We start from the raw sequence: 27,609 nt of genomic DNA, 5'->3' as shown, positions 1-27,609 counted from the left end.
GCTATCATGTGGACAATAACTTGTTGGTTTTATAGTATTGCAGAGTCCTGAGTAAAAAAAACTGCGAACCATAATAAGTTCCAGTGCAGATTAAACTGTCCTGTAACACTGTGTGCTTCTTTTTTTACACACCTGAACATGTTTCAAGCCAAACTCAAGTCCCGCTTTGCTGCTGTTGGCGTGTACTTATCAAAGGAATCGTGGAGGGAGGGACCTCTACATTTCCAGCCTTAAGGACGTGGAATTCCTCGGCTGTGAAGGTGAGCACGTCCCTTCAAGTTGTTTCAGTGAAAGAAATATTTTCAGGGGATAATATACAAAAGGATTTTGGCTTGTCAAACACTTTCAGTCATTACGTACCTGTCAGCCTTCAGAACCTTCAGAGGAAAAGAAGAAGAAAAAAGCAGCCCATAACAGGCTGCCACAAACATCACACCTGACAGATCAGCCCTACACAGATGTTTTTATGCTGAGCCTTGAACTTGTTCTGATACCCGTTTCTACTGTAATGTTGACGATATACTGTTGTATTAAGCATTATTTAAATAATCCCCTAAAATACTATGCAGTCCAGTAAAATAGCCTTAAAAATGTGAAATTCACAAAGGTTATACGCTTATGGGGAGGCCTTGCACTGTAGCTTGGATTATTTTGTAGTCCCAACACTACTTTCAGTTGGATGAATTGCTGTTTGCTGTTTAAAGTGGTCACGGGTCCACCTGCTGGACAACAAATGATATGACTCAGATATTTCAGTAAATGTAAGTTATTGTATCCAGTGAGGTGGAATAGTGCCTCAGATGGTGTTACATTAAAAAACAGCCTGCCTGTAGCTGCACATGGAAACGTTCAGATCATGTAACCATGGTGACAGTTCTACATGTGTATTCATTATGTTATTAATGTACCATTGTACGTTTATGCATGTGCATGTATTCATACACAGTGAGTAGCATCTCTTTGCCTTTTTAACTGTGTATAAATCCACCAGCCTCTGTAATGTGTTGCCTAATTTAAAAACAAAAACATACTTCAATCTTGTTTACAGCTCCCAGAGAGTAAGGACCACACAAGCTAATTATAAAGGGATTGAAATCTTTATTTAGCCTTTTGCAGTACAGTGTGACAGTTCACCTTAATCCAGTGTTAACACCGTGAACCCTGCTCAACATGACAGGTAAACCTTAGCCAGATATCCAGATGGAGTCGACACATTTTCACTCCCCCTTTCGTCACTGTTACATCAGAACACACAGGGAGGAGAGAACACAGGTCATCTATGATTTCTTGATAAATAAACCGACATCAAGTCTCTGAAGGAAGTAAAAAGTCGGATGAAGGTGATTGTTGGGGTGGATGGCGTGGTTATGAGGGTGGAATGTGCAACGTCTTCTCTCACAGGAAGAGTTCCCTCAGCCTCGGCCTTTATTCACTTGTGGTTTTCACGGCTTTGAAGATCATCCTTAAGCGTTGTAGGATGAGGAGGAGACATTTCCACCGTGGCCTGTCCAGTTGGTGTGGATGAATTGACCGGGCTTTGACAGCAGCTCATATGTGTGTGCTCCAAAATAGTCTCTCTGAGCCTACAAAACAAAACCGGCATTAGCAAAACAAGAAGAAGTTTCACCATGAAAATGCCAGTAATGATTCATTCCAGCACGGTCAAACCTGTCTTTTGAGCTTGTTGTTTTCTTAATAGATATTCCTTAAGCTTCATAAAAGATCAAATGGGATCATTACATTAATATGCAAACAAAAGAGTTAAAAAAAAAAAAAAGTCCACAGACAAATGAGTCAAGTTGTCACACCTCACCCTGTCAGGACCTTAAAGCCCTGAGATCCCGACACACCACACCTACATGTGATCTTTTTAATCTGATATACTCTTGGCCATATGTTCAGTGGTCGCTGCCCTGTAGTTTCTGCTGTTTTCTTACCTGGAGCAGGTTGGCAGGCAGCATCTCGTGTCTGTAGCCGTCATAGAAGGACAGAGCTGTGGTGAAACAGGGCATGGGGATGCCATGCTGGACTCCAACACTGACTGTTCTGCGCCACGACTCCTAAAACAAAAGAGGGAACCGATTAGTAGCTTCATTACATTTGTGTACCTTGTGCTAATTTCATTTAGTGGAAATCTGGTCAGGAATAGGATAGGAATCAGCTTCTGAAAACAAAGACCAATCTCGAGCTTTTACCATATCACTGACACCGGACTCATATCTGTGTAACTATACGTTTCAGATCTTCTAAATCCAAATAGGTTCAGCATCAGATTTGATAGCATGCGGTATGCTCAACCATGTTGAGAAAAACAGTTTACAAATTAATTGTCTCTGTTCCCATGCCAAGACATTTTCACTGGGGATTAACAGGTTTATTGAAAGGGGAAAACTTCAGTTTGAAAACTACTAGCCATCTCAGACTGCTGACAATTAAGCCAAGAAGCCAGAGCCTTGCTTCAGTCATTTTCTCTCTAAAAGAAGGAAATAAGTTGTTTTTCCTTCTTTGTCAATGTAGCGATTGCAGATTTGTGTTGGGCCACTTCCTCCTTCCTCATACCTGACAGTCTTGCACGGCGTTACTGAAGAAATTGTCCAGCAACAAGTTCTGCAGGTCAGAATCCCTGTCAAAAGCCTCTTTGATTTCGCCCAGGAACACACTGGTGAGAGGAGAGAACGCCGTTAGTAAACTCAGGAAAAGAGAAATAACTCTGCAGTAATTCCATAAATAATGTCATATTTATATATTCATGCGATTCCAAAATCAAACCTGCAAGTGAGCTAACTGCACTTTGAAAACCTATTTTCTAGTGCAAGACATACAGGGTTGTATTTGATTTAGATTTACGCAACGTTTTCTAAGATTGCAGAAAGCAAACCAATGTTGCAACCATAATTTGAATTGCATGAACACTTCACACCATCTTGCTTTCCCAAGAAGCGGTCTCTCTTACCAACCAACCACATTTACACCATCACTGTAAAAAAGGATTTTGCACAAGACAATCTTGAGACCAAACTCATAGCATGTAGGAGGACAGATGAGGTTAAATGTACCTTCGAATGATACATCCTCCTCTCCACATCAGAGCGATGGCGCCGTAGTTCAGCGACCAGCTGAACTCTTTGGCTGCCTGCCGCAGCAGCATGAAGCCCTGCGCGTAGGAAATGATCTTGGAGGCATAGAGGGCCTGAAGAATGAAAAGTGATCAGTTGTTTATTATAAAAACGCCATCATTTCAGATAGATATTGGTCCCAATGTAAGGGGAGAATTAATTTTTACATGTTACCAAAGCAAGTAAAAGTTTGGGCCCCACTGTCTGAATTTGTAAAGAGAAAAGTTAATGAGCAAAAGCCATAAAGCAAGCTTAGGGATTCATTTTTTTAGCTTTGTACAGCTTTAAAATGGAAAAAGTACAGAAGAGCACCATGCACAAATGCGGACACCCTGAGAGATTTGAGCTCTCGTAATTAAAGTTAATTAGTGTGTTTGAGCAAAGGCGTATTAGATCTGGTGGTGAAAGTTTGGATGCTTTATAACAACTCTTCAAGTCTTGTCTCAATAATCTGCAGCCATGGGTTCCTCTAAGCAGCTTCTCAGCACTCTGATAAATATAAAATAAATATTAAAATTGAAACGCTTGTGAATAGAAACAAAGCAGGTCAAGTTAAGGTCTGGAAAACCCAGTTTTTGAGAGAACTGCGCTGTTTGACTTTAAAAGACCTTTGGGAACAAACTGTGACATGGTGGTGCACCTTCCTAATGTGCAGGTACACCTATACAAATATGAGCTTCTTTAAAGTGTCCTGCATCCTCAGCACAAAGTTCTACATTAAAGGTTACTACAGAACATCCAGACAAACCCAGTTTCTTTTGGAAATGAGTTTTGTGGACTCATGAAGTTTCAATGAGCTGAGGTGTCTTTGGTTAGAAATAAGGTGCAGAATTTTAGGAGAGCACATGTTTCAGTGTTAAATACACTGGATCGATCAGGCTTTGGGCTTGTGCTGCAGGATTCAGTGTAGTACTTGCACATTTTGAAAGCCAATATCACAGTGTGAAAAACTGAAAATGAAGGAGAAGAGGGGGACTGCAACAGCAAAATGATCTTTGGTCCTTAAACACACCTCAAAATCCACAATGACCCAATGTGCATGAATGAGGTGCACAGCTGAAGGATTTGCAATAATGCTCACAATCCCGCAGACTCATCAACAATTTGTAGGAACATCTCAACAGAGCATGGCATGCAAATTAGACCCCTACCAAAAAGAAAATCTACCGAACAAGAACTAAAAGAGGTCAACAAGCTGGGCTGCTTGCTGATCAGGGTGTAGCCATCAACTGACGGTACAAACGGTTACTTTGGGTGCTTTTCCTTTTTAGATGTGTGAAAAGTGAAAAAGCTGGAAATGGAAAAGGGGTGTTTTAAATGTTACAGAAATGCGTTGCCTTTTTGAAAATCATCCCTTATTTGTGCAGGTGCTCACAGAAAGGAGAAATGTTGCAGGTTTGCACAGCATTTGCAAATGTTCGAGGTCATAGTTTTCATCACTTCTCCTGCATTTAGTTGCCAAATGTGAACCACATGTGATTCTGGTTTAACCTTTACAGCACAACGGTAATTACAACATAAAATTCAAATGTCGTAATCTTTCTGTCGCTGAATGTTGAGCTTTCAAACTGTGCGAATTACATACACACTCTCACACACATAGCACACTGTGTGTTCTACCTTTCTAATGTCTTCCAGGAAAGCAGCCTTGTCACCGCTGAATTTGACCCCCTGTGGCCCTGAGAGGCTGCGGCTGGCCTCAACTCTCTCATCCTTTAGAGAGGACAGGCATCTGGCAAAGACAGCCTCCCCTGAGACACAGAGCAGTAGGTAGGGAGGGGGAGAGAGGGAACAGATGAATAGAAATGGACAGGGTTAGCTTTCTGTACACGTCACACTACGTGTGTGTCACACAAAAACAGACAGCTATCACGATAAAGAGTCTAAACAGTCGTTTAAATGACCTGAAATCTCCCACAGCAAATTATTACTGAGGACATGCGAGACAACACCAACTTACAGCAACACTACACTATCATTACGACAATATTCAAGGATCACCATGACTCAGCACCATTTCTTACACTGTCGTTAAGAAGGTGTGTCATCTTGACATAGGGAAAAAACTACAAGCTTGCCAGTTGCCACATAAAAAAAATTATCATTTCCTTGCCACTGTGTCAAAACAAAAGGAAGAAAATCTGTTCAGTCGGCATGACTTGCTAAAACCTGCCCAGCTACATGATACAGTGTCCTGGAGGGGAATGTTACCCCGTTGGGTCTGAAATCCAGCCATGCATACTACTCCACACTGGCTGGATCAGTGCTGACACAATGAAGCCTTTTGTACTGCAGCCATCTCTATCACAAGTGGATGTGCAGCTCCGACAGGAACCACGCAGGCAACATGAAATCAGTCTAATCCGAACAATCAGTGCAGTGGTTTGGTGAGAGGCCAGTTCATGCTACAAAACAAACAACAAACTTTATGAATAATTTACTTCTTCCAAGGCCAATACTATGACATCTTTGAATATCACTACTGCCTCTTGTCTGTGGCTGTTCATGAACGAGACGATCATAGAGTCACAGCAAACGCCAAAGCCAAATCCCACTTATGTCACTTGAGATGAGCAGGCCATTAGAAAAGCCGTCAATCTTCTTACAGGCTGCCTCATATTGAGCACTTCTCCAAGAGGAAGCTCACATGGAAAGCTGTATCACTGGCCTTGGCTGCCTTTTCTTTTTTTTTTGGATGTTGAAATGTAAACAGTTGTGGTGCAATGCTTTTTGTTGGGTTAGCACAGTTTACCGAAAGCAGAGAAAGAAACGAGATACTTCCTTGTCTACAACTTCCTTACTTCCTCTTACCGATCAAAGTGACAGGTGTGCCATACTCCAGGGCTGAAATGGCAGTCCACTTCCCTGTGCCTTTCTGTCCAGCACTGTCACGGATCTTGGGCAGCAGATGTGTCCCATCGGCATCCCTGTATTTCAGGATGTTGGCTGTGATCTCAATCAGGAAGGAGTCCAGCTCTGTCTTGTTCCATTTGTCGAAAGCCTGAGCGTTTCAGCCACAGTGAGATGTTGGTTTTTCAGTTGATTTTACATCATAAAAATGATGTCAGACAGGTACAACGAGCTCACCTGTGCCATCTCATCGTGATCCATGCCCAGAACATCCTTCATCAGGTGATAGGCCTCACAGATCAGCTGCATGTCTCCATACTCAATGCCATTGTGGACCATTTTCACAAAATGTCCAGCACCCTCGTCTCCAACCTGCCCGAGAAACATGTACTGTAAGATGTGCTGACCTGATAATAGACACTGCATCCTACAAAATCAGTGTAGTAAGAATTACACACACATACATAAGAAAATAAAAAATATGCTGCACTCACCCAGTCACAGCAAGGTTCTCCTGTTCCCACCTTGGCAGCGATGCTCTGGAAGATGTCTTTTATGTGTGGCCTTAAATAAAGAATAGTAACAGTGGGTGTTAGATTCAACATGTCTGACATGTATCCAACATGATCAGTGGCTGGAATTGACACGCAATGAGAGTTTGTCAGGACTTACCAGGCCTCTTTATGTCCACCTGGCATGAGTGACGGTCCGTATCGTGCACCCTCCTCGCCACCACTCACTCCGCTGCCAACAAACAGCAAGCCCTTCTCCTTCAGACTCTTGCACCGCCGCTGTGTGACACGAACGCAGGAGAATTACGAGGATGTCCACCGAGTTAGATAAAGAGTTTCTATCACACAGCAATTCTAAGTGACTTACTGTTGTGTCCCTGTATTCGGAGTTGCCACCATCGATGATGATATCCCCAGCATCTAGAAGGGGAACCTGAAAGAGAACAAATCCAGCACTACGTTGGTAACTCTAAGCATCAAGCTCCCGATGCTTGGTTTAAACGTACTTTCATACAAACCAGTTTGTCGATGAAGTCATCCACAGCCTGTCCAGCTTTGACCAGCAGGATGATCCTCCTCGGCTTCTTCAGCTTGGACACCATGTCCTCCAGGGACTCGGCGCCGATCACCTTGGAGCCCTTAGCCTCATTCTTCAGGAAGTCATGCACCTTGGACACGGTTCGGTTGTAAGCGCAGACCTGTAAGAGACATATTTGTTTACCCAGTGAAACAACAGTTGGACAGTCTTACCCCGAGGAAGTGAAAACTAATGTAAGTAATGGTCTTACCACAAAGCCGTGGTCGTTCATGTTCATGATGAGGTTCTGGCCCATGACAGCCAAACCAATGAGTGCAATGTCTGCTCTATAAAAACAAGAGTGATCCATTTACTCTGAGGACCTGATGGGAATCAAGCTATATCACAAAAAGGAATTTCACAGCTTCCTCATAAGATGCATGAGGAAGATGTACTTTCATTTATTAAACGCAAATGAAAACATCTTCCTAACCTTGAAAACACTTCAATTCCCAGAATACTTAGCGATTATTGTATCGGTCAAGTTTTCCATTAAATATCACATATGCATTTCTGCTAAACATAACAGCTAGACGGCTACATAACAAGATAACAGCACCTCTTACACTAAACGATAAAGAAGATTAATCTCAGTAAAACAGACAAAACAACTACAAACTACAATTTAACCTCAACTGTCAGCAAACAACTCTCCACATATCCCTATTTCTGAATAAGTAAAGACTCATTAGAAAACTTACTGAGCCATCGTGCTTCGAGGATAAAGTAACAGTAAGTTAACAAGCGTTTAAATGACTGCCGAGCTCGTACGCCAATAATGCCTTGCCGATTTCTTCCTGACTCGTTTTTCACTTCCTCGTCCTGTGGGTCTGATCCAAATTGACAGAGAAGCTGACGTACGCCTACGTACAGCATCCACCAATCAGAGGACGTCAAGAGAAGTGAAGCGATGTTAGTTGTGGTTTCTGATTTGTTCAAACCGCTGAGCAGAGGTATCCGTTCTCCTATTGGTTAAAGCGGGCGTCACTCTTTTTCTCATCAGCCACGCCCACATGAAATGGCGTAATGCTGTATTCATCCAATATGGGAGCTTAGAATTTCTGATTTCCTACTAGGGGAAAAAAGAAAAGAAGTTATCATCAAACATGTAATAAAACATTAAACAACATACAATTAGAGCATTTTAGCTATTTTTAACCTAAATAAAAGTTATAACTACTGACCACAACCAACAAAGCAATATAGTGCATTATGCTCGAAAATGACTTGACCAATTCCGAGGCACATTGAAATCAGCATACGTGACTGCAGTTACTCTTCTGCGTCGTACTTCTGTTACGGACAATAAAATTGAATCCGAATTATAGTTAGATAAATTAATTAATTAATCTGATATGGATAAGCACGCTAAAATTGCACACATACAAAGAACACAATTTTCAAAAATTTTCTTTCCTCCAACAATCTATCAGGATCACAGTTAACAATCTTAACCACAACTTTGTTTCCAAAAATGTCTGGACTCTATAGAAAGTTGTAAAATAAAAACAAATTACAAGTAATATATATATATGAAATATCTATCAATTGTTGAAATAGACAAATGCTATTGTTTTTGGAGGTGTGAGGTTCATCATTGATTTCCATTTTCATGTTGAATATGATGCCAATAACATGTGTCTAAGAAGTTAACGCCGGGAAACAAAAGACAGGAAATGTTGTGTAATACACCTTTTAGAGCATCTCACATCTTCTTCTTCTTCTTTCGGCCTCTCCCTTTACCAGGAGTCGCCAAAGCAAGTCGATCTCGCGTCATCAATTTGGCACACTGGATGCCCTTCCTGATGCAACCCTCACCATTTATCCGGGCTTGGGTAGAGCATCTTACATCTAAATAGGTTCATTGAAAACAGGATGGAAACATGATTGAGTATAGAAAAAACAAAAACAAAAGGCAACCCCAGAGAGACTAAGTCTTTCAGGAGTAAATATTGGGAGGCACTGACCATTCCATGAAAGACTGTGTGAGCAAAGGGTTTAAGAATAACGTTAATAAAAATGGCAATTACAAAAGCTTTTGAGGATGTCATCATTTGTGGTACATGATACAATCAATACACTTTGAGGACAAATCTCTGTACACACGTAGGACAAGCATGAACTGTTTGTAAAAGATGAATGTTGTCATCCAATGACAGACTTGAAGCTGTTGTGGAAATGCTGTAGAGTGCAACTGGACATCTGTGGACATCCAGCTTTCATTCAAAAAGTGATAACCTCTCTCATGAAATACTAAGTTGGGACATTTTTGCCACAAGCCATTATGGAATCATTAATTTAACTAAACTTCAGTAGTAATCTTTAAATGAGTATCACTCTTAAACTCTACTCTCCTGTCCAGATGTGGTCCTTTCTGGCTCAAAAACAACAAAGATGTTGATTCAAAGCCAGACTTGTCACCTGATGAAAACATTTAGAAAGTAATGACTGTAAAATGACTGCAACTGAGGCCCTGAACTGTGGATCATTTAACTTGCATATCAACTAAGAAGATCTCAGAACAACTTCTATTCTCGGTTCCTGAACTCTTGTATATGTAAAAAAAAGTTTTTTTTTTCCCAACAGCTCTGCATGAGCTGTATTTCTTTTTTTATTTTTCTTGTATTGCTGTATACAACAATCAGCGACAACATTGTGATTGTCGGCCTTATATTGATCCTCCTCATGTAGCCAAACTAACCCCCAAACAGTCAAGATGTGGACAAAGAACATGCAAGGGTGTCCTTGAGTGTCTTACTAACAGATCCTTTAGGTCCTGTGGGTTGTGAGCTTGCTTCCAACAGATCCAATCAGATTGAGGGAACACCTCAGACACTTTGAGCTCCTCCTGAGCTCTTTTTGCAGGGCCACTGCTGCACCATTTTGTAACTGAATATCATTCAATTATCGCTTTATCGCTTACACAAAAGAACATCAGCTGACACGATGTGGCTGCGTGGTCATCTGATAACAAGATCATGTGTTGAATTCATGAGCTTCCTTTAGCTCTGAGGCCACAAGATTCTCTCCAACACAACGTTAGGTTAACATGCTAAAAAAAAAGGTCTTTTTTTTGTAGCTAGGTCAGAAAATACAGAAAAACAATGCTAATTGCCTTTTCAAACACTCGTCTTTGTCTTTACGCTCTCCCTTTTCTATCCATACAGCTTTTATTCAATAAACTGCACATTTCTTCTCCAAAATGAAAAGGACTCTGCACTAAAGCATTTTAATGTCCTAACAGCTTATCGTGCATAAAAATTCCCTCAGGGTGAAAAATGAGAGTTAAAGAAAAGGTTTATTATTTGTCACTTATACACTTTAATTGGTCATAAATGCCTGATGTGTACACTAAGAAGTTTAGCAGTAGAAAATAAGCCACTAAAAACTAGGAAAATGAAAGCAATGGAGGCATATTTCTGTAAGACAAATAAAGAAATAAGTGAGAAGTAAGGCCTCATGCAAGTAAAGATAGTTGTGGTAAACAATAATATATAATCATTTGAGTAAAAAATGGTCAAAATAATAACTTCTTCATATAGGTTTTACGCTAGTTTATTTCACTAGAACTCTAGTACTTTTTATGAGCATCTTTTTCTAAATAGAAATCGATGACAGGAAGCCACCATCGGATAAAAAAAAAAAAGAGGACTGCAGTGATGCTGAGCACAGAGGAGAGGACAAACGAGTGTCACTTATTTTGCTAATGCACATTTTGCACTTTTATTGTTGCCTCATTCACTAAACAGTTCAATGGTGCAAGATTACCATACACAGAATTAGGATATCTGCATGACACGTCTATGCTATACAGCGAATGGATTATTACAAATACAGTAAACATATTTACATTTTAGTTCAAGCTCCATACAACACAGATATTTACAAAATAAGTATGAAAATGAAACCAGTCTGACAAATAATGTACAGTGTTGATGTCACGGTTTGTCCTTTATTCTTTTTATGAAGGAATCCGGAAGGGAACGTAGGCGACTGAATTTAATTGTCAGAGGGGAAGATGGAAAATATCTTAAATCTTTATGTTTTTGAAAGGCATCAACGGAAAAACAAACCAAAAAAAAAAGCGATGAGGTGAAGAAGGACACCGTCACAACAAACAATAGTGTCCTGTCACTTTAGATTTCACTAGCTACTTTGAGTTAAATTCCCTGATATTAGAAAAAAATAAAACTAGATTAAAAACCACCTTGGTTAGATTAAAGACAGCCGGCCAGCTTGAACTGTGGGTAAATATTCTTCAAAACAAAAGCAGACTTTTAAGTCACTCAAACCACTTTCTGATAAAAGAGGAAGCACTAATGTAACTCATCTTGTCCTGAGAAGGTGCAGTGGGTCACATTTTAGGTCTCTTTTCCCTGTTTTTTTTTTTGTTTTTTTTGCAATGATGGAAAAAAAAAACACATCTTAAGTCGTACATTCAACTCTCTCCCAGTTCACACCAGAGGAGGCTGCCACACCTTCATTTGGTTCATTATGAGCAGAACAACTAAACCGCACAGACTTCATTTCATCAGTTAGTTGAACCTTTTATTAATATGTGCAAAGAGCTGCAAACTAATATATACATTGCAAACAATAAATACACAATCCAAAATAATACACCTCTGAAAATTAGCCACTGAGGTGAAAACGTTTGCTCTGACAAGTGCTCGTATAAATATGTATCTCTTCTTGTTCAGGTCCGTTTGAGGTACGGCGCACTTTGAGCCTAAATAAGTGCACAGATTCTTTGTTAATATTGTCTTTCTGCGATATCCTTAACAGATGACATTTACACAGAAATCAAAGCTCTAGCAGGTTTTTGTCACGCTGTCCAGCAGGCTGGCTGACCTGAGGGCAGTGATGCTTTGCCTTTATCATGTTGCATCCGGCGCAAATGTTTTCTGTCTGTACATCAGCAATAATTACACAAATACTTGCAGTAAGCGCCTGTTTCTACCCCAATTGTCGCTTTCAGGTGACACAGCGGGCACACTGCTGGTTGGTAGGCCAGAGTTTAATGACACCCATCTGTGCTCGTAACACAGCTCTATCGTGTAGAAACGGATGCGCCACAAAATTAATTTACTTGCAGCCAAATGCAGCAGCTGCAGCACGACGTGCAGAGCAAATATTTTCAAGAACAACATCAGAAATTAAACCTTTGAATATGTCATCCCTTTAATATCTCTTTTCAGTAAACCTTTTGACTGTCATTCAGTGTAGCCTCGATATGTGCTCTCGTCATTGTTCCCGATGCTCAGACATATTCCTACGTGATCTGTCTTCGTTTTGCTATAGATATGAGTTAATGTGCAAAATAAGGTGAAACACCAATAAATGCTGGTTACAAACCAAGAAATAAATGCCCTTTTACAATTAGCAAATAAAAAAAAAACACATCGCTGTGGAATGATCAAAAGAATAATTGTAAAAGAGAAAAACACAAACAGTTTTAAGGATAAAAAAAGAAAAGACAATGAGAGTTAAATGGGATGAAGAGGTTATGTGTGGAGCTGCTGAACTGTAAGCACTTAGCTTTAGAGGTTTCATCCGACACTGGTGAGGCAGCGAGTGGATCACACTGTGGAAAACACTGCAACTTCATCCTCTTCTCACCACGGATAAATAACACATCAGCATGTTAGTGTAGGCTAGAGGAGCTAAGAGGAATGTCTTCAATGTGAGTTACAATCTCAATGATCCCAGAACAAACCGTATTTATAAATGGAACTCTCTCTTCCTCCTCATCTCCTCGAAACCCTGTTTTTTCTTGAGATGAAATAGCAAAAAGGACAAATATCTACTCCTGCTGGAACGACCCATCCTTGCATTTCCAATGCAGAGATACAAAAATCATAAATCTTTGCTCGTTTTGATCCAGTTAGCATGTATTTTTGATGTTGACACAAATGCACTGACTGACACTGGCACTATTGAGGATTGGAGTTGGTGTATGTACAGAGGCTGAGGAGTGGGATCTAAACATTACGCGGATGACAGCGGAGATCCAGTGCTGCCATCGTGTCTCCCTTAGCTCGACATGATTTTGCTTGAATTTTTTAATTCTAACATTTTGCGACAGTCCAGGGGAGCTGCTCTGAGACGAAACAGCAGCCTGATGCAAAGCCCCTTACGATTAAAAAATAAACTATCAATTTATTAGCAGCACAAGTTCATGTAGCAGAGCATTAAATAGCACTCATTTAGGGATAGTTGGAGATTTTCCTTCGCGATTTAACCACAGGTTATCTGATTTGCTTCATTTTTCTTTTCCTTTTTTTTTTTTTCCAGAGAGCAAACCGGGTTCTTCTCCTGAGAAATGCTGCAGTTATCATGCGAGCTCATTATCGAAAACAGGAAAAGCAAAAAAATTGAATAAAACTTGTTTTGGGAGACAAATAACACTGATAAAGACATTTTCTTTTACAGATGATTGGCAAACTAAAAATGAGTTTTTGAAGAGCCGTGCACACACAAGTTGACTACTACAACATGCTACTAGTTAGGGAGTTCAGGAATGACAACAAAGCGGAACGAAATTAGACCCAAACATTGTCATAAAAATATAAACACAAAAAGCCAAGGGGGAGGAGGAGGAAAGCCAAGTTGGCAAAGGGTTGGTGGAGGGAATGGGGAGGCAAGATTTTCTGGAACTGAAACTTTTAGTCGCATGAAAGGAGACTTAAGCCACAAGTCTACTTACAAGAGAAAACCCGAGAATCACAATGATTAATAAGTGTTAACACTTGGTATGTTCAAAGGCTGTTCAGAAAGAGTGGGAGTCGAGGGTTTCTGTGTGCCGCTCCACTCAGTTCTTTGTCAAGCCACTGCGCCTCCTCGCCAGCTTCGATCTGCGGGGACAACAAGTCGCGGTGAGGTGAAAATGCACTTTCTGAGGTGCTGCGTGTAAAGTGCAAAGTGGAGTAGTGTGTTTGTACCTTATCGTTCCTGCGAGCAGAGGATTAAAAGCATACAGCCAGTCATTCATGTCTTTCTCGTTATTGGCCTGCAGGAGTATTCCTCTATGTTTTGTGCACACAGCAAACGTGTTGGGAGTCTGAAAAGAATAAAAATGATTTGTAATGCTGTGCATCTGTGGGGTTTTGAAGTAATATTCAGCTTTTTGAGCGTGTAGCAGTCCTGCAGAGATATTAAACCCAAGGTGACTCTAAGGCATTGCTGCTAAATTGCAAGAAATGTGTTTTTTGTGGTTCAGGTTTTCAGTAGCTGGTATGGTTTTCTGACCATTCAGAAAGGCTGGGCCTGTCGGACCAGGAGCCTCAAAGAGAAAGGAGCTGAAACAGAGCTTTTTGAAATGCATGCCCTTAAATGCACGTGAACTATTCCTGTAAACTCTCAAAATTAAATGATGAACTTCTAAATCAGCACAACACGGGTTCCTTAAACTGCTGAATCAGTGGACAATTCTCTTTAAAGTTGTTACTGATGTTTTGTTGACACTTGCAAAACAGTCCCTGTGCATGTATTGTAAATGACCCGTGTGCCATGTGTAGGTGCTGATACCCCTGACACAACCTGAGGGCCTACCTTCAGCATGGCCTGCTGGTCTTCACTGTATTCCACCTGTGATGTGGAGAGGTTGAGGACCCCTCGCTCCACAGGGTCCTTGTCGCTGTTGTAGATGAACACGTAGGGCCGGCGAACAACCACAAAGTGCTTCACCCACGAGTTAGAGCGTGGCTCCATGAAGCTTAGGAAACCTTTCTTGGACACAACAGACCTGAAGAAAAAAAACAAAAAAAAACAATCGCTTACATGTTCTTGCTCATGGTTTTTTATTAAGGAGAAACTTGTTTTCATGAAGATGAGTCGGATCAATTTGCGTCCAACTAAAATCATCCAAGCGCAGTCTATTCACATTCTTTCTGCTTGAGTTAGAAAACAGGATTATCCACTTGTGTCTGGGCTCTGAGATACATCTCATATCGACAAAGCTTTTATGATACTTCTGCACACTGCACAGCAAAGATCTGGCTTTAGTAATACTCACCCCGGCCTCATTTCTTCAATATCAGGCACCAAGTTGAGGAACTCGTTCTTCCCAGCCCTTGCAAGGTAGGAAGTCTCCAGAGTGGGAACCATTGGGAAGTTCTCATAGTCTGAGCAGGAGGGGCTGGAGGCACGAGAGCAGTTCTCTGGGGTCCTTGGAGATAAAATACCAAGTTAGTATAAAACTGTCAATATGGCGAAACTGCCAAAAGCTCAAAATACATGCATTCAATGTGTTAAGGAACATCTAAGTTCAGTAGAGGTTTAGGAAACAGTTTTACTTCTGGTCTAAGGAGCTACAGCGGGAGTCAGACAGAGAGGGGCAGGTGGAGGAGGGGGTGAGGGTGGCACTGCTGAAGCTGGTCACTGATGGGTCGCGTCCAATGGGTGAGATGTCAGACAGCTGCAGAGAAAAACAAGAAGCAGAAGTTAAATATTTCCTATTGAGACATGATGCTACACTCACTTTAAAACAAATGAGATGTGAACCTTTTGTACATTTCAGATGGCTTGTGTTTTTTCTCACCTTGCAGTCGCTGATGCTGTTGACCACCTGGTTGTATTCACTGTTGAAGGTGTGTGTCAGGAGGCGCATGCACTACAAAACAACAAGACTGATCAGTTGAAGTTCATGGCAGAAAAGAGGAAGCAGCTGTTATCAGCTCTGCTGAATATAGAAAATCCTCATTGGTTCTCACCTTAGTAGCCAGCTCCTTCTCACGGTCCACCAGACTTTCGATGTCCGCAGAGTCGTAGCCGCTGCTCTCGCTGGGCGTGATGGCACTTTCAAAGGTGGTGCTGGAGATCTGCGAGGAGATGGAGGTGGAGGTGGACAGAGTGCCTGAGCTCATGCTGGAGGACAGAGACTCGCTCAGGGACTTGGTTGTAGGAGCTGTTCCAACTGGAGCTGCCTCTACCAGCTTCTCCCTCAGAAGGAGGAGGTGACGGGTCTTCTCCACCTAGAGGAATGACAGAGGAAGGGTTAGGTACAAGTTAAGATTCATTTGTAAACAAAGAATATTCCTTGCACACCAGAGTAAGTTATGGAGTCCCACAGGGTTTTGTGCTTGGACCGATTCTTTTCACTTTATACATGCTTCCATAGACAGCGTGGCATAAATGTCCATAGCTATGCTGATGATACTCAGCTGTACCTAGCTATGGGTATAGTTATGCATTATGTTGGGTCTATGAAACCAGATGAAACCCATCAGTTGATTAGACTAAAAAGCATGTCTTAAGGACATGACATATTTCTCCAGCTTTAGCTTCTCTTCATTGGCTCCCAGTTAAATTCAGAATAGAATTTAAAATTCTTCTCCTCGCATATAAAGCTCTTAATGGCCAACCTCCATCATACCTTAAACATCTCATAGCGCAATATTTTCCCAACACAGCACGCTCTCAGACAGTAGAATGGGAAGCAGAGCCTTCAGTTATCAGGTCCCTCTCATAAGGAACTAGTCCAGGTACATTCAGTACATCCAGGTAGGAGACACCCTCTTTAGGATTAGGCTTAAAACTTTCCTTTTTGACAAATCTTATAGTTGAGGGTGGCTCAGGTGACCCAGAAACATCCATAGTTAAGCTGCTGTAGGCCTAGATTGCGATGATGCACCTTTCCTCACTCTGTTCTCTTTTTTCATTATGTACATTGTTGTCATTAGCTTGTGTTTCTCTTTCTCAGCAGGTGTCCCTGGTCTGGTGTTATGGTGTTTGTTGTCCCCTCTTTTCAGTCCTCTCAGACCCCAGCTGGTCGAGGCAGATGGCCGCCCTTCCTGAGTCTGGTTCAGCCAGAGAAGTTTCGGTGCAATCTGTTGGTTTCCTTAGCTAGGCTACCTTTGTTCTTTCTTTTTCTTTTTTTTTTTTTTTTTTTTTTTTTTAAATTGGCTTTGTATGAATGAATTTGACTAAACTGGAATTTAATGAAATGGATTTAATTGGATTATGATGTTATTACAATGAATTGGATTCTAATTGGCTCAAATTGGACTGTCTTTGAAGTGCTTTGAGATGACATTTGTTGTATTTTGGCGCTATATAAATAAAATTGAACTTTTCAAAGGAAGGTTGGATATTGTGCTTTTCTTAGGAGAGAAAGGGAGCTAGAGCACAGGAAAGTTTGAAAGGCCTGAGAGGGACTTAATTTAACTTGAGGTTGTGGGTGTGAAACATAATTTTTGGAGGTCCCACCTCATGCAGCTGCTCCATTTTCTCCAGCTCCCATTGGTGCTCCAGGATGAGGCTGTCTCCTCTGGGCCTCCAGCCGGCCAGGTTCTCCTCTCCACGCACATAAGCCACCGATGTGTCCAGGACCTTCCTCCTCCTCCGCTGCATCCCTGCTCAGGATAAAAACCCTTCATTAGGATGAAATTCTCAGACTACGCACCATAAACCAGCCAAGTGTCTTCAAATATTTCTTAAGTTTTTTTTTGGTTTGTTCACCTGGGCTTCCAGTGTCGGACATCTTGCACAAGCTCAGCTCGTAAATACCAGTGACTCGGTTGCTGTAATGAAGCAAAAGAGGCTCTAAGATGGCAGTTTAAGATGGCAGAAATGCCGTTTACTTGTGTGATAGAAACAGTCAGAGTGTGACAGCTGGGAGCCTTACCAGTCTGGAGTTTTGGAGTACCCACTCCCAAAGAGGTTTCTGAGAGAACGGGGAGGGGAGATCTTAGCGTCTCGGGAGTAGAAGACCATGCAGATGTCTTTGGTAATGATGGCAGGCTGGATGCAATGGTCCAGCTGTGAAGAGGAGACACAGGAAGTGAGCTGACATACAGAGAGGTAAACTTTAGAACCCAAGGCAAACAGATATGATAAAGTGAATCAGAGCAGACGAACCTCCAGATATGCAGACAGGGTCATGAAGATCTTCTCTCCATAAGGAGTGACTCGGTTTAGCAGGAGGGAGTTGTGCAGGGAGCTGTCCCACACTGCCTCAAAGCGATAAAAAGTTCTGAAGGGGAGAAAGATACAGAGAACTTAACCCCCTTACAGTTTTATATTCAATGAACACTGAATTTTGTGACAGAAAACTTGGTTATTCCGTTAATGATGTTGTGAACACAGCTCTGACAGATTAAGCAGCAAGCACTGAAGTGGCCTTAGATCTCATCCCTCTCATGATGAAATATAAGGAAACAAACGGTGGTAAGACCTGGACACAAAGACATCAGAAGCCAGAGTGTCCACTGTCACAAACCAAGATAAGAGGAACATAAAGTTTAAATGTTCAGTGTGCTGCTTTACAAATAATGTGCCTTATCATCTCAAAGGAAATGTTTGTGAGGGTCTCATCGAGTTTGCACTGTTTCTGGCAGCAGGGGGAGCTGTTAGACACAGACTGAGAGCCAGAGCTGCCTTGCCAGTGCCTCCCTACACAGGCCATGGCTATAATCGAGTTAAATTTCATACAGTGGAAAACAAGTGAGAGGAATGCATTCACTTAGAAACAGACATCAGAAGATCAACTCACAGTGAACTGCAGTCACAAAATCACAAATTTATAATATAAAATACAGAAAAGGGGGCTGCATTTGCTGTCAAGACTGCCTTTGCATGTCCATTAACATTTGGAAATCTGATTCACAGAAGCTAAATGTCAATGGAAACAAAGACAGCTCTTAAGCAACATGCAAGGGAATGAAAAACACAAAATGTGGAGCACTTATTTTCTAAGAATCTATGGGACTATAAAGAAGCATAAAGACCCTTCGGGGAAGGAGCCTTATGTTCTCTGTTCACTGGTACCTATCAATATCCTTATCAATAGAAAGCCTGAGCACAATCATGAGTCCAGCCGCAGCAGAAGGGAAGAGTGCAAAGAAAAAAAAAAGAGAGGCACAAAGAGTCAGGCAACAAAGACAATGGAACAAATTAACAGCAATGAAAATGGAAATGGTCATGCAGTCATCCTGATTTGCCTTCAGCATAAAAAAGGCAAGAACACAAACAACATATTCCCTAAAACAGTGGCTAAAAGGTAAAAAAATAAATAAATAAATACTTGGGCTAATGACCTCCATCAGAACAAATCCTAACATGCACAAATGGATGAATGTACACCTCTGCATGTTGTGTCTAAAGTGTGTTTGTTACCAATTAATCAGAGCCAGACAAATTCTCAGAGGGGATTTATCCTACCTGTGGGTGTTGTGGGATGACTTGATGTTCTTAGCAGATATAATGTTAAGGGACAGGACAGCATCGGCTGCACTGTCGTCCACTTCGGCCTTGTTCCTGATACGACCTGATGAGACACAGGGCAGCAAAACACATCAATACAATTAGAAGAATTTATTTTGGTGGAATGCGAATGCCAAAATGAGGACCCCAGTCAGCAGAGATTAACTGCAAGTTTATCCGTTTGCAGCCCTGATCAGTGTCCGTCACCCGGACATGTATCCTCACTAAGAAGCATGAGTGTCAGCAACTGAAATGTCTAAAATGTGAAATGTAATTATTCTAGAATGGCAGGCAGCCTGAAGCATCTCTCCAGACTGAGAAGACTGTGCGGTATACTTTCAGTGTAAAACTCCTATAAAAGGTGTCGTATCACATAGTGAGGGTGTCCCTCGACTTTCCTGATCACATGACAACACACTTTCCACCTCTACAAGCAGCGTTGTTTCAGTGTTTCTGTTCATTTGCTGCAGTGATAGAGAAATCCCTGAGGTGAGATTGCTCACCCACAACCAGCTCGCGGACGTCCTTCCAGTGGAGCTCGCTGCCCTTCTCATGGATGAGAGTCACCGTGATCCTCCGCTGGATCCCCTGCAGCAAACACAACAGGAGATTAGGATCAAGGTAATGGTGAAAAGTAATGACTAATTCATTTACTGTCTTAAAAATATTTAATCCATTTGCTGATTATAAGTAGTAAGAAAGGTGCAAGTCTCCAGTACCTGGTGCAGCAGGTATGTGCCATGGCAGGGAAGTCCTCCACTGTGATCCACTATAGCTGGGATGTACCTGTGGATGGAGAGATGTCAGAATCAAACTGGATTTTAAAATGCATGATGCTGAACAAGGGCATTATGAGTAAATAAGAACCCTGCTGCTGCATATGTGTGAATCATCTTTTACATCTTTTCGTTGAGTTTACTTAACTTTCAGCTTAAATGTTGCTAGGTGAAGATGATGAAGTGTTCAATGATGTCTGATTAGCTTGTGTTTCTTAATAAAAGATAAAGAGGTAGACACTTACTCTCCAGTGGGCTCCAGCTCACTGATCTCGAACCAGACCAGCAGGTCGTACTTGCTGACACACTGACCCAGGTTGGACTTGGTGATGGTGTTCAGCTTCGTGGCTGGAACTAATGCATTAACAGACACAGGCTCAAGATAATCAATTTGGTCTTTTCTTGAAGGGCACTAATGAAAATAAGGGTCCGATATCGACTGCATAATCAGGATAACTAAACAGAGGACGAACATGTGGAGTGAACACACTGCTGACTCTGGATACTGAGCAACGAACCCACACACGGACGGTTTACACAGAAAACAGATGCCAGAAGTAACACGGTAAATTCATAAGGAAAAAAGTGTAATGAGAAGCTGTGAGGGGCTAAATCACAGATTACACCATCACTGACAGCACCCTGCTCCCTGAAACATCATCAGGATTATGTTGGTGTTAAACAGGCTCATCTCTAACACACACTTGAATAATTTCACATGAAAATGCTATAATTGGAATGCAGCTAAACCTATGAGGGTTTAGGTCTCTGGAGTCTGATCTAAGCTATGTCAGTAACTTATATGATGAATATTTATTTAACTATTTAGCTTAAAATTCGATAAATATATAAATGTGCCATCTACCAGAAGGTTTCAGCTCAGGTCAGTTTCTAAGCAACAGGAGAGGGTTGCCTGAGTTGACAGGACCTAAACGTACCGGTAGTGAGGTGCAGCACACAACACCGCACAGCTCTACTGTGCGACTGCCTGCAGTCACAAAGCACCAAAAGAGCAAAGCACTAGTCTAGCCACCACAACACAGGTGCATCTAATGCCAGGCTTATCAGCTACTACAGCGTCCACTGTACCAACCATGGTGCCTGGGTACAATAAGCACAGGGTCGTTGGTCACTTGGAGGAAGGGGAAATGCGAAAGCTGGTCAGCCTCGTCCTCCAAAGTGGCCACGGCAGAAGAGGCGAGGGCGTTGGCGTGCTCAGACAGCGTGTCCAGCACTTTGCCGTTTACATAGCCGCTCACTAGGTAGCGGACCAGCTCGATCTTACGGGTATGGTCTGGGTGTGCAATGTTGTGCGAATGGTGAGAAAGATTGGGTGGGACGTGTGAGAAAAAGAGATGTGGAAGAGGGAGGAAAGAGTTGGTAAGAGGATTATAGATTGTGGGGGAACGATTAAATGAGAGACAAAACAATCCAAAGGAAGCAAGAAATGGGAAAAGGGGAAGGACATATGAGGCATGCTTATGTAAGACACATAAAAACAAAATCAAGCTGAACTGATGGTGATGGAGCGTACTGCTCTTACAGTGTGCTGTGTAAAGACTGTATTTTTTACCTGGTTTAGACAGAGGCATAGGAATAGGGTAGTATTTCCTTGATGGTGTTGGAGGACTGTTAAGAGAAATTAAACTGTAACTATAGAAAATGTCCAAAAATACCTGAATATTATTCCAAACATTAATTTTGTAAAGGAAACAAACTCTCACTGCATCCCTATAGAAGAATGAATTCATTTTCAGCTCCACCCACCTGATCAGGTCCTGACCATGAACGTGCAGCGGGTGTTGCTGGTAGTGGCCAAACACCTCAAACACGATGGGCTTGCTCTTGATGTACTCAATAAAAGACTCTGTGACCTCCACTGAAACCTGCATGCACAGTGAAAAAAGGAAGTTGTCAGCCGACTATAACAAAGTACAGCTTGTGCATCTTCAGTTGTGCGAGTGTGAGCACTCACATTCTGGACGTGGTAAAAGCCCAGAGGTGCTCCTTTGCCGGTGTTCTTTAGAGGCTCAGTGGAAAAAGCCTCATCGTGACGATGAAGGAAACTGAAGGAAGAAACGTGCTCGAGTGTCAGTGTTATGTTCACTGTTTTAGCACAAAAACAAGAGGCCGCCTTCTAGGATTTAGCTCAAACTCGTCTTTGTTCTTGTTATTCTCTGCTAACCTAATTTAAAGATAAAGTGGCATCCATTGTCAGGTTAAATGTGACATGATAAATTAACTCAAATCAAATGATTTTTAAAACCTACTATCAAAAACATTCATGTCTTTTCTTTTTTTTTTTTAATAGCATTACTGCCACATAACAGTTTTTTCATAGACAATACTGTTTGCATAGCATCGCAGTTTAACAGTTTAATTCCCAGGGCATGTAAATATTATTCACAGCTACTGTAGCTTAGACAAAAGGCACATCAGGTAAACCAGACTTAACATTAAGATATAGGAATGTAGACTCACTTAAACTGGCAGAAGATGTCAGCAAACTCTGGCGGGATGCTGCTGGCCTGGAGGACGGTAACACGGAAGGTAAAGATGCTACCCACCTCCAACTGTCCTGCCAGACCCTCACCGTGACTCACTTTGGTGTCCGCAATGTTACCCATCTTGAGGTCTGGAAAGAAAAGAAAAACAAGGGAAGGTCAGTGGGGCTCGCAGGCTGATTTATTTTAAGTGACCGACAACTGCAGCTGGGACTGTGCTTTGCAATCTGTATGAGAATTCCAACCTCTGCAGCAGTTTCTGCACAATTCAAAGCTTGTGATTTGTAGCCGATTCTGGTTACTAATCATTTAGCATCTGTGCAGATTCCTTCACAGAGCAAGAAAACATGAAAAAAAGTCGAATTTACATAACAAAATATAACAAAAAAAGTTCTCCTTTGTATCTCAGGACCATCTGCCAAAAGTGTTTCCCCCTGGGATGAGAGGTGGACATTTACGAGCGGGTAAGTTAAGGACTGGCAGTCATACCCATGTCGTTGATTCTGTTGAGCTCCTCTGAGGGTGTGATGACCTCTGAACTCTGACCCTGACCCTCCACAATGCGCAGCTCTTCAAGGGACAAGCCAGAGCGGGTCATCACCGTGGAAGGGAAATCATTCTGATAGGGCAGATAAAAGATGTGCAAGAGGAAACAAGACATTAGCATAAAGCTGGCAGAGGATTTAGAATTTCAGAAGACCCACATGTGGATCTGTTTTGTTCAAGGATGGTTGATAGATGCTGGGAACACTATCTGACAATCCTTATTTGTCTTGAATAAACAGAATGATAAGACCAAGATTAAAAATCAAACATGAAAAAAACTTTCTCCACTTCCTTGATGTTGTAACCCAAATATTACACACCCGCTGCCTCACACGCACACTGAAAAAGTGAGTATGTAAGTTTGAAACTCCTTTTATCTGCCTCTGGGCTCACCTTTTTGAAGTATTCATCATCAAAGGAAATCTTGGCGGTCCCTGACTGTCTTACTCCAGACCCGTAGTCTGGAGCCTCCTCGTCAGCTACAAAGAAACAAACCATCCTTTTATCAGAATCTGTCCCAGACACAGCTGACTTAAACTGTCAAAGCACATCAGAAGGAGTACAGAAAGGATCTAAGGGAATCTCTGCTTTGCCGGCAGATCAGTCGCTTAACGGCCCTTTCACATGTTGCCACATTGTTTTTAAATCCTAAGACAGAACTATATATTTATCTAGTTATTTGGTAAATTCAGTAAAATATACTATTCAAATAGCATAAATAAAGCCTGCATCCATACACAGTCATCAATAATAAGTGGTAATAAGCATATCTACATTAGACTTTCTTATCTGCTCTAACAGGTCTGTCCATTAACAGCCTCATTAATTACTTACCAGCTATAGCCTGGACCCCCACGCGCAGGAAGCCTCGCACCTCGCCCTTCTCTGTTACTACGGCAACACGATGAACCAGTGGTACGGGGTACAGCAGGTTGCTCAGGTACACAAAAGCTCTGAGAGCAAAAACAAGAGGAGAGACATGAAAACCTGTGGGGCAGTGTGGTGCAGCGTGGAACAACTGCGGCAGTGTTTAGATCCAGAAGTCATCGACATAAGGATCACAAGGGTGTATATAGCACGAAAAAATATGTCTTCCAGTGGTTTAAACATCCAACATGGGCACAATCATTTTCATCGTTTAGCACGTATTAATGAAAGTACACTACAGTAAAATATTAGTGACAATTATGTGAAGGAACAAACACAAGAAAATAAAAGAAAAAAGAAAAAGAAGAGAACATAACAACAAGGATGTTTAGGGCAGTGAAATAAGCTGCGGCTACAACCGTTTTTTCACTGCGTGGCGCTTATGACTGATCGCCAGGATGCAGCAGTAAAGGCTGTGAAAGACTGGTTTACGGTGTTGTGTTATGGAGATGTTTGTCTCTCAGTCACCCGCTGATGTTTTGTGGGACTTGATTTGCTTTTTTCTGCACCCTTAGTGACCTACTCTTTCTCTGTCACCCCAATCCTCCCTCCCTCACAGTAATGAGTGACTCAAGGCCAAGAGGGAGGAAAGGTATCAATCTGGAAAATCTCTAAGTCACAGTAATGCAGGTCGCTGAGCTACTTCAGAAAGTGTCTGGCTGGAAACCTGCAGGGACTCTGAGAGCAGTGTTTATTACAAAGCTATCATGTTTATAGCACCGAGGCTACATCAAATTTCAAATGCTGCTGAAGGAAATTATTTTTTGTGGACGACGACCAAAACAAATTCAAGTCGGCATGTTAACATGACGGTCAACTGCGAGTGAATTAATAAGCACTACAATACATTTTTAGAACAATGTGACACAAACATGGTTATGCGAACAAAATAATTTCAACACAATGTTTGAAAAAAAAAAAAAAGAAGAAAAAGCACCAAAAAAAATAAATAAATAAATAAATAAAAAGCAAAGGCTTAAACCATACAAAAATGACAAATACTTAGTCAGCCTGTAAATACACGTATTCCACACACAGATGGGAGTTAATACAGTCAGCACTGTGTTGGTGGGAGATGAGCCATTGCTTTGCGAGAACGTGGACAGAAAAAGATGGTGGCTTTTCAACTCAGTCTAACTTTAAAGCAGCCCATAAAAAAGCTGGCCTCAGAGCACAGAAGCATGATGAATCATATCAAATTCAAAAAGGCTCTGTATGCATGATCTGACTACATGATACGCTTACAGTTCAGATTTGTTCAAATAACACATGAAATGTTAAGTTCCATTGTTGTAAGCTGCAACATAAATTTGGGCTTTAACATCATATATAAAAACAAACTAAGCTACAACAAGCCAACATCAGCTCTCCTGTCCCAGCCTGTGCGTGTGGAGGACGAGGAAACACCACTGCCAGTCACCAACCTTCCCACCAGGATGAACCAGGGGGAGCGGTCGTAGAAGGGGTCCTGGCCATCGCTGAAGATGTCCGAGCCCTCCTCGGTGCCGGCGTCTGAGCTGGTGTCGTCCACGAACGCCTCATCATCTATAAAGTCTGACATCTCGCTCTGGCGTTCGTCCGCCAGCTCTGTGATCTCAGAGTCGGTAGTGGAGAAGGTGGGCGAGGGTGTGCGGTCGGCCAGGTGCTCGTTAACACAGCCGTGGAAGATGGGGGAGCTGAGAGGGATGGCAGTTTGGGAACAATGGCAAGAACCAAGGAAAGGTAACAGTGGAGTGATAGAAGAGTTAAAACAGGCCAAATAAGGTCTGATTTTTAACTAATATTATTTTCTCACAAATTGCTATGCAATAGTTTCAAGACACAAAACAGACATATATATCCCAAAAAAAAAAAAAAAAAAAGACCTGCCAAGTCATCAACTAACAGCAGCTGGACAACAATCGGTCACTTTTCTAGCAGCTACTAAAAGAGCTACAACAAATGCAGCAGGAGGATTCATTTCATAACGTATTAGGCTAATAGCAGGTGTCATAGCAGGTTATAGCAATGTGGTAATTTTAAACCAAAATGAAATTCCATTTTAAAGGATTAACATATAAATCTGCTTGTGTATCCTGGACGAAAGAGGATGAAATGCAAAATGCCGCACATTCATACGTTATCCAAATCCAGCAGGTTGTTAACAAGCTTCTGTGTGAATTACAGGGGATATCGACATGAAAATGGCAACAACAGACAGGGCAAAATGATGCAAGGCATAAATGAAAGAGACTAAATTTACGATGGCAAGAAGACAACTCAAAATGTGATGTCAGATAAAATAAAAACAAGGGACAAATTGATATATGACATCAAAAATGGAGGAAATAAAACCACAAATGTGAAACAACCAAAAATGCAATGACACATTTACACCCAGAAATAAATGATAAAAACGTGATGCCAGAAACATGTGATATCACTGAAACATGAGCTGCTAATGACGTGAGGACAGAGAAAAATGGAATGCCAAAAGAAATGCACACATCACTTTTAAATTCCAAAACCCGTTGGTTACAAAAACAAACACTGAGCCCAACAAGTAGGATTCGATCTCGATATCTAGTGTGTTTTAAACGTGCATTCAGTGCCACACACCTCCCGACAAGCTTAAACCAGTGGAAACGGTCGTAGAAGGGGTCATTTCCTGTCAGAGAGCCCTCGCTGTCCTCCTGGTGAGTGGAGGTCATTTCTCCTGCTCGGTCGTACATCTCCCTCATCTGCTCCAGCCTCTGCCTGAAAATGACGACACTCCGTATTAATGGAAGCAGCAAGAACACACAGCTCATTTCAAAGCAGGAGGGGAGAGATGCTGCGAGATGTACTGGTTTCTATGTATTACACGTTGTGCTATTCTTCTGAAACTGAGGCCAGTATAACTGATATGAGAGGAAGTTAGAAAAGATATCATTATTATTTCAGTAAATAACATCTCTTCTTTTCAAGTTAAGGGCATTACTTGAGTTTTTCAAGGGACCAGTAGTGTGTGGCTCCGTTCTTCAAGTCCTGAACCTCGACAGCCACCACGGTGCGAGGGAAAGGCCTGGAGTCGCGCTCTTTCTCTGGCTCTGGAGGCTGCAGCTCAGGGGGCAGCGGGGAGTACAGCGTGTCCGTCAGCAAGACGAACTGAAACTGCACCTGAGGAACGGGAGAGGGGGCATTCTAAAAACATCAAATAGATCAAACCTACATTTTACGGCCTCACTCTTCCCAGCACCCCCGCTACACCAATTAACCACACTGGATATAAATCCCACACAGACAGAAACCTAAAGATATTGTAGAAGGGTCATCTGTCACATGACATTTTCAATCCTGTAGCATCTACAGTATGGAGTGTAAATCATCCTGGTTTGATAGGGAAGGTAAACTACAGCGGAGCAGCTTTTGATTTGCAGCCAATTCAATTCGTCTGTGTGACAGCGAATCAATGTTTTATTCTGAATGATTTAAAACACTTGCCTGTGCACAGTCCACACCGTGCCAAGTGGAAAGTTCCACATTTTGTTACTCAGACTTCAGCACATTAACAAAGGAAATAACTGATGCTGCATTCAAGTGCCAATTAAGACTTGTTTTCCATAGAGACAAGACAAACTG

General features: G+C 41.8%; 2 protein-coding genes across 13 annotated transcripts in view; both read right to left on the bottom strand.

The window, feature by feature from the left end:
* Nucleotides 1–1,078: 1,078 nt before the first annotated feature.
* Nucleotides 1,079–7,885, bottom strand: pgd (phosphogluconate dehydrogenase). Its single transcript, XM_072366443.1, has 13 exons — nt 7,757–7,885; nt 7,267–7,342; nt 6,997–7,176; nt 6,846–6,911; nt 6,639–6,757; nt 6,461–6,530; nt 6,204–6,338; nt 5,928–6,117; nt 4,737–4,867; nt 3,057–3,190; nt 2,560–2,659; nt 1,938–2,060; nt 1,079–1,583 (listed from the first exon to the last, which is right to left on the bottom strand). The coding sequence occupies exons 1-13, from the start codon at nt 7,762–7,764 to the stop codon at nt 1,464–1,466; spliced, it is 1,452 nt and encodes a 483-aa protein (XP_072222544.1). The 5' UTR covers nt 7,765–7,885; the 3' UTR covers nt 1,079–1,463.
* A 2,861-nt stretch (nt 7,886–10,746) lies between these two features.
* The window catches only part of kif1b (kinesin family member 1B), a 53,987-nt gene continuing 37,124 nt past the window's right edge, over nt 10,747–27,609 (bottom strand). For 8 of the 12 annotated variants that reach the window (XM_072366224.1, XM_072366225.1, XM_072366229.1 and 5 more), the window contains 25 exons: nt 26,969–27,147; nt 26,608–26,745; nt 25,434–25,685; nt 23,917–24,035; nt 23,476–23,561; nt 23,026–23,155; nt 22,514–22,667; nt 22,008–22,098; nt 21,800–21,918; nt 21,606–21,661; nt 20,278–20,386; nt 19,976–20,042; nt 19,760–19,844; nt 19,215–19,320; nt 17,913–18,027; nt 17,680–17,813; nt 17,514–17,575; nt 17,262–17,407; nt 15,767–16,027; nt 15,595–15,666; nt 15,350–15,471; nt 15,070–15,222; nt 14,607–14,799; nt 13,997–14,115; nt 10,747–13,909 (listed from right to left, as the gene is read on the bottom strand). In XM_072366224.1, coding sequence (XP_072222325.1) covers nt 13,867–13,909; nt 13,997–14,115; nt 14,607–14,799; nt 15,070–15,222; nt 15,350–15,471; nt 15,595–15,666; nt 15,767–16,027; nt 17,262–17,407; nt 17,514–17,575; nt 17,680–17,813; nt 17,913–18,027; nt 19,215–19,320; nt 19,760–19,844; nt 19,976–20,042; nt 20,278–20,386; nt 21,606–21,661; nt 21,800–21,918; nt 22,008–22,098; nt 22,514–22,667; nt 23,026–23,155; nt 23,476–23,561; nt 23,917–24,035; nt 25,434–25,685; nt 26,608–26,745; nt 26,969–27,147 — 3,111 coding nt within the window. In that variant the 3' untranslated portion in view covers nt 10,747–13,866. The remainder of the gene's footprint in view (nt 13,910–13,996; nt 14,116–14,606; nt 14,800–15,069; nt 15,223–15,349; nt 15,472–15,594; nt 15,667–15,766; nt 16,028–17,261; nt 17,408–17,513; nt 17,576–17,679; nt 17,814–17,912; nt 18,028–19,214; nt 19,321–19,759; nt 19,845–19,975; nt 20,043–20,277; nt 20,387–21,605; nt 21,662–21,799; nt 21,919–22,007; nt 22,099–22,513; nt 22,668–23,025; nt 23,156–23,475; nt 23,562–23,916; nt 24,036–25,433; nt 25,686–26,607; nt 26,746–26,968; nt 27,148–27,609) is intronic. The other 4 variants (XM_072366232.1, XM_072366233.1, XM_072366234.1 and 1 more) reach the window with 1 other exon arrangement.

This window comes from Leuresthes tenuis, unplaced genomic scaffold (assembly GCF_036924035.1).
Source record: "Leuresthes tenuis unplaced genomic scaffold, fLeuTen1.0.hap1 SCAF_16, whole genome shotgun sequence".
Lineage (NCBI taxonomy): Eukaryota > Metazoa > Chordata > Actinopteri > Atheriniformes > Atherinopsidae > Leuresthes > Leuresthes tenuis.
Note: the sequence above shows the minus strand (reverse complement) of the source record. Positions and strands in the feature narration are given on the sequence as shown.

Excerpts from the sequence above, each read along its gene's own strand:
- pgd (XM_072366443.1), bottom strand. Across the intron at positions 3,191-4,736 it reads TCCTGGAAGACATTAGAAAG|GCCCTCTATGCCTCCAAGAT; the intron begins GTAGAACACACA and ends TTCATTCTTCAG. Across the intron at positions 1,584-1,937 it reads TGCCTGCCAACCTGCTCCAG|GCTCAGAGAGACTATTTTGG; the intron begins GTAAGAAAACAG and ends TTTGTTTTGTAG.